Source organism: Hippopotamus amphibius, chromosome 11 (assembly GCF_030028045.1).
Source record: "Hippopotamus amphibius kiboko isolate mHipAmp2 chromosome 11, mHipAmp2.hap2, whole genome shotgun sequence".
Taxonomy (NCBI): Eukaryota; Metazoa; Chordata; class Mammalia; order Artiodactyla; family Hippopotamidae; genus Hippopotamus; species Hippopotamus amphibius.
The window spans coordinates 11685608-11692230 of NC_080196.1; the positions used below are offsets into that span (position 1 = coordinate 11685608).

The 6623-nt window shown below is 49.2% G+C and overlaps 1 protein-coding gene across 1 annotated transcript in view; it reads right to left on the reverse strand.

Annotated features, from left to right (window-relative positions):
- The window catches only part of DTNBP1 (dystrobrevin binding protein 1), a 100348-nt gene extending 96450 nt beyond the window's left edge, over positions 1–3898 (reverse strand). Inside the window, exon 1 of the mRNA XM_057700594.1 lies at positions 3700–3898. Within this exon, the coding sequence (XP_057556577.1) occupies positions 3700–3755 (56 nt within the window). The 5' untranslated portion in view covers positions 3756–3898. The remainder of the gene's footprint in view (positions 1–3699) is intronic.
- Positions 3899–6623: the final 2725 nt, after the last annotated feature.

Here is a 6623-nt window from a genome sequence, read left to right on the forward strand (position 1 = left end):
AACTTCCTTTCCAGGTTCCTCTCCCACAAGAGCTTCATCTCTGAAATCCCTCACCCAAATCTGTCCTCATCCCTCCTCACTCTTCAAGGCCCAGTCTAAAGGCCACCTCCTCTGTGAAGCCTTCCATAAATGCATCTGAACTCTTTCCTCTGAGCTCACAAACCACCTCACTTGTATCTTTCACATCAGTTCCTTCTGCTTTGCTTTATGTTACCACCAGTCTAGGGCATCTGGAGGGTAGAAACTGTTTTAGTCAACTTTATAGCTCCAGGATCTAGCCCTATATACAGACACTGGCAGAGTAGGCAAAACTGAGCAGGTGGCCTCTTAAATCTTTTTTTTTTTTATATATAACAAAATGAAAAGAGCTTCTATGATAAAGAAGACTTCAAGTTCCTAGCCTAGTGTCTGACACTTGGTGGGAACTCAGTAAATATTTATTAAGTCAAATTGAATATTGAGATTGTTTTCCTGCTTATTAAAAGATAAGCCACCATGGAAGAGTCAACATGTTAGGCAAAGCCTCACCATTTTACCACACTGTGAATTAGATTGTTAGATCCTCTCCTTTGAGTAGGTTTTGATACCATGGGAGGGAAAAAGAGAAAATGAGCATAGTGGGCAGGGCTGGAGGTCAGGACAGAGATGGCTTTGAGGAGCAAACACCTGTTGTCTAGTTGCAACAAGTAATAACTAGGAACTTCTATTGCTATCCAATAGCACCCAGGGCATTACAGACAGGAAATGCCAGCCAGTGACAGGCAACTGAAAACCCTCGGTAAATATGATTTTCAGTTTCCTGAAGGGTTTTGCATGCCTGCATACTTCAATCCTGAGGCCATGGGTCACAACTACTCAAAAGGTAAAAATCAAAGACCAGAGTAGATTTGAAGTAAGTGCTTCAGTGTGTCCAAAAGTTTCCCCGAGAGCTCAGGCCAGTCCCTAAAAAGTGGGTGTTCTGTGTAAACTCTCCAAAAGGCTCCTAGCGTTCCAAGGAAGTTATATCAGATGAGGACTCATGTAGGTGAGGGGCAAAGAGTGAAGCTGGGAGCCAGTCTCCTCTGTGCTGTGGCCTTTGGACCAGCTGGCCACCCAGTTAGGCCAGAAAAAAAAAAACCATAATTTCTAGGTTTACCTCGATTTTGACGTAACTATTATTACAAACAAAAGGTTATGAAAACAGATCACGAGTCCAGGGACAACCCCTGAAAGCCAGCAGCACTCTCTCCACTGCCCTCAACTGATCTCAAGCTGCATTTTTTTCTAAGTTGGAATGGAAAGTTGAAATTTATTGTGTTCATCAAATATGCTTTAATCACTAATGTGGCATTCTCTTGTGAGCCTGATAAATATTCCTATTTTACTTAAAAAAAAAAAAGTAAATTGCCTACATTTTAGCTCCAGTTATATGAATTCTCAGAAACTGAAAATGACCAGAAAAGCCCTGAGAAGAAGTTACTGCTCTGGGTACTGTGAAAATCCACAGTGAAGGAGCTCAGGAAAGCACTAGGCCTTTCTTCTACTGAGTCCCTGGGGCAATCCAAACGGGTGAAGTTTCCAATTATTTTGTAAGCCAGCTGCTCTGGCTTCTGTGGGCACGAACAGCACGTGTTCTAAAGGAATGCCAGGTCCAGTTTGGTAGTTTTGAGAGATGAGGGCCATGTTGCTTTCATCTCTGAATCCCTCAGTGCTTTCATGCAATATACACCTGAAGCTGTGTTTAATTTTACTTTCTCTCAGCTTGGCAAAATATTCAAAAATAGGTTGATCTTAGAATGAATAAGAAAGAGTCTACTAAAAGCAATTACGTGGATTTTTTCTTGTTAAGAATCGCATAGGAATTGGACCTGACAAAGGTGAACACCAGAGTTTAAAGCTGCCAGTAGATAAGAAGACAGACATCATGTGAAGATGGGTTATGTCTCTGTCAGGTGACAGGCTAATGGCACACAGTGACAGTCCAGCTGAAAGTGACCCATACAGGGAAGCCAATGAAGGGCCTAAACAGAATGAAAGCCCTCTCAGGATGTCTAATCCCAAACTGGCCCCAGTTTATGGCACCTTCAAAAGGTAAAGTCAGTTTCCAAAGCATTCTAACCAGATCCCCTCAACCCTCTCCCTAACTAAACTCTGCCTTTCCAGATCTCCCAGGATGGTTTGGGTCCAGAATCCATATTCCTAGGAGAGCTGAACCTTCTTAAGCAAAGATCAGGGGAATGAATGGATTCAGAGGCAATCACATGACCTAGAGGGTTAGAGTAGTCCTAACTCCCGGAAGACAGACTGTTACACTATCAAGGAATTCCTTGACGTGATGACAACAGGGCTGTCCCAGATGGGGTCATCTGTGACCATTCTCATGCTATCACTGCAGCATCACACCCCCATTTTTCAATACAATAATTTTCGTCCTGAAAGAAGTTACTTTTTAAATTTAAAGAAAGGGGAAAGAAATGCAAGCATGCAAGCACAGCGTCAATGAATGACTGAATGACTCCTACAGCATCTGCAATCAATATTCTTAAGGACACCAAACCAAGACTACCAAAAATGCTTTACATGTAAGTGCTCAAATATTTGACAGTTTGTCACTACTCAGCACCCAAGAGGCAAACAGCATAAACACTTTTGCCCCATAAAATTTTACCTAACATCTTTCTCATTAGGAATTTAAAACATGATGGAGAGGCCCTCATATTCAGAGCATTCTCCAATGGATTTGTAATCTAAAGGTGACAGATCCTTTATCAAAGTGACACCGTTTCTAAAGTCATGGAAACATTAAAATGAATTAAGCACTGAATAACAACAGCGACACAGTGGGACTGCGATGTTTTACATGTGAATTCATTCATCCTCACAATAACCCTGTAAGTACCATCCTCCTCCCCGTCGTACAGTCGTGGAAACAGGCAGAGAAACTTGCAGACACGCGTTTAAGCGGCAGAGAAAAGAACCCAGCCAAGTCCGGCGTTAGAGTCTACGTCTGCGGTTCCCAGAGTCCGCACACAGGAATCCCCTGGGGGCCTTTAAACCCCATCCCCAGTCTGCGGTGATTGGCATAGGCTGCGACCCAGGCCTCCAGATGGTTTAAGGCTCCCGGGTGACTCTAAGCACAGCTGGGGAACCGCCGGGTCCCCGCGCGCTCCAGCACCCGGCGTCAACAGCGCTGCTAGAGTCCTGTCGTTTCTGCGGCCCCGGCGTTTCTTCGCCGAGGCGTCAAACCCGAGGCAAAGGGAGAGAGAGCGCAAAAGGGGAAGAGGCGCCCAAGCCGCGGCAAAGGCTGGGCGAGCGAGCGGCGCGCGCGGCCGGGCCGGGGCCGCAGGAGCCCCGGGGCGCGAGCGGGCAGGGGTCTCGGCGGCGGGGGAGGGGGCGCAGGGGAGGGGAGGCGCGCTCCCCCCTCACCCGGCGCCCCCTCGGGCCCGCCCGGCCCCCTCCCGGCCCCGGGGCGCGGGTCCGAGCCTGCCCGCCGGGACCTGGGTGACTCTGCGCCGCCGGACGGACGCCGGAAAGTTCGTTACTTCCCGGCGCCGCGGGGGGGGGCGGGGGAGGGGGGAGGCCCAAGGGGCGGGGGGAGGCCCAGGGGCGGGGGGAGGGGAGGGCGCGGGGTCGGCCCGGGCTGCGCGGAGGCGACGTCCGGCGCCCCCGGCTCCTCGACCCGGACCCCGGGTCCCCTTCCGCCCCCCACCTTGTACCCACCCGGAGGTGAAATCCTGCTGCACGCTCAGCAGCCGCTCGCGCAGGGTCTCCAGCATCGCCGCCGCCTCCGCCGCTCCTCCTCGGTTCAGGCCGCCGCCGCCGCCGCCCTCGGCCCCGCGCAGACGCCCCCCGGCCCCGCACCTGTCACCGCGCGCCCCGCACGCTCGCGGTCGGCCCCGCCCCCTGCCCGCTCAGGCCTCCGCGCCGCGGCTCCTTCCGCGTGCCCGCCCCCCGCTCGCGCGCTCCCGCCCGTCCCCACCGCGCCCAGGCCTGCGCAGCCGCAGTGAGCCGCGCGGGGCTCGGGCTCGGAAAGGGGGCGGCCCCTAGCTCCCGGCCGGGAAAGCGAGCGGCTCCCGTGCCTCTTCATAGCCCACAGGCAGGCCCTCTCCCTTTACTCTTTAAACCTGAAGCTTCCGCGTGAAAGAATGCTTTAAATCCAGCGCCTCTTTGAGTGCCACGTTTGTTTTCACAGCTTGTAAGAGAGTTGGGTCCGTTTCTTGCGTAGCGTGCACCTCCCTGTAGCACACACTTCCATGGACTCCGGTTCCAGGATGTGACCCCGCTGGCTTTGACGTTGGATGAGAAAGTTAACCACTCTGAGCCTTGGTTTCTTCTTTTGACAAAATGGCAAAACTCAACTGTTCCCACATTCTTACTTTTTCTTTTTTTTAAATAAATTATTTATTGGCTGCATTGGGTCTTAGGTGCTGCGCCCAGACGTTCTCTAGTTGTGGCGAGTGCGTGGGCTTCTCATTGCAGTGGCTTCTCTTGTTGCAGAGCATGGGCTCTAGGCATGTGGGCTTCAGTAGCTGTGGCATATGGGCTCTGTAGTTGTGGCTCACGGGCTCAGAGCGCAGGCTCAGTAGTTGTGGTGCGCGGGATTCGTTGCTTACTTACACTAAGGCATGTGGGATCTTCCCGGACGAGGGATGGAACCCGTCTGCCTGCGTTGGCAGGCAGATTGTTAACCACTGCGCCATCAGGGAAGTGTTCCCCGTCCTTCCCCTCACCCCCCCCCCCCCGCCCTGCCCCGCCCCGCCCCGCCCCATCCTTACTTTCCATTCTCTCTTCAACCTACCCTATCAGGCTTTTGTGTCCTTCACATGGAAGGAGGTGGCCTTTGTTGAGTTATCAGTGACCTCCGTGTTGCTGATACCATTTACTTACCTGCCCTGACCTCCCCCCACCTCTCAGTGGCTCTTATGCAGTTCCTTATCCCATTAAGACACCTTCTCTTGCCTTCAAGGACACCATTCTGGAACTTTCCCTTCCTGTCCACTCCTCCTCCTCCTCCTATTTCAACAGATGCTCCCAAGGCTACATCTGCAGCCTCCCCCTCTTCTCCATGTATGCTCTCTTCCTGGGTTATTCGATCCATTACGATGCTGGATATTCTAGAGGCATTGGTGATGCCCAAATCTTTATCTTCAGCCTTGTCTTCCCTCCCCTTCCTTCAGTTCATACCAGTTGCTTACTCCACATGTATTCCACAGGCATCTCAAACCCAAAATACCAAAAATCGAAAATTTAATTGCAAACTCACTTTCAAACCTAATTCCAGTCTCTTCTATTTTCGGTAAGTGGCACCATCATCCACCAAGTTGCTCAAGTTAAGCCACCTGAAATTACCCATTTCTTATTTTCCCTACCTGCTGAATATTAATTCATCAAGTCCAATCAACTCTATTTCTAAAGTATTGCTAGAACCTGTTCCTTTCTCCATCTTCACTATAATCACCCTGGTCCAAGGCACCATCATCTTTTAGCAGGAATACTGACAGGTCTCCTGATTCTATTCTTTTGCCGTGCACAGCCCTATAACTCATCCTTGATAGAGCAGCCAAGAGAATTATTTAAAAGAGCAGTCAGATTGTGTCTCTTTCCTGCTTTAAATTCTTCTGTGCCCTTGGGAAAAAAATCAAACTCCTTACTTGGCTTACAAAGTCCTAAAATTTGAACCCTTCCTGACACACTATCCAACGCAAGTACTACTCACCTGTCATTCCTTGACATTTAAGTCATACTAACCTTTGATATGTTATGTGTTCCCTGAAAATCCTAGATTCATTTCCTTGAGGCCTTTTCACAAGCTTTTCTCCAGATTGTCCCATGCCTGGCTTCTCTGTGGCATTCAGATCTCAACTTAAATATCATCCTCTTAGGTAGATCTTCCCCATCGTGCCAGTTACTGGCCCAATCACTTCCTATACACTCTGATTCTCAACTTAGTACATAACACTGTCTGATAATTTATTTAATAATTGTTTAATTAAGAAAAGTTGTTTACTTGCTTACACATTTATTTTAAAACCAGGTCTGAGACTAAGGTGAGGTGGGTAAGGCATTCACTTCAGATGTAAAACGTGAGGAGCCAAAAACTTTAGTAATCAAGATGAATATTTTAATGCAATATTCAAAAACATTTAAATTAGTGAAAAATTTTGTGATGAGAAAAATATCAAAATTTTAAATAAAGACAGGATCTGATAGGGCTGGGATTGAATGAGGCAAGTCAGATGGGCTGCGTGAGGACGGGCCTTTCCTGGCAGAGCAGAAGTGACTATTCTGATTAGTGATCTAGGGAATGAGGAGCCTGGCCCCATCCTCTCTTCTTTTCCTTGGGTGCAAACATCCAGTAAAGAACAGCCATTCCACTCCACAAGGACAGGCTGCCTGGTGGGCAGGCTGCAGTGACCCAGTGCTTTCTGTAACTGGGTGGGCACCTCTTAACCTGAGGTTCAGTAACAGGAGTTCTGCTTGCCCATGACCATAAGTCATGTGCTTCATCAGCCTCACCAGAAATGAAAGTGATGTTTTGGGTGCTTTATGCTGACTTTCTTATTACTTAGTTGATTGGGACAAGTGAGGATTGCTGTTTATTGGGTCCTTCTCTACCACCCAGAAACAGTACCTGGTACAGAGTA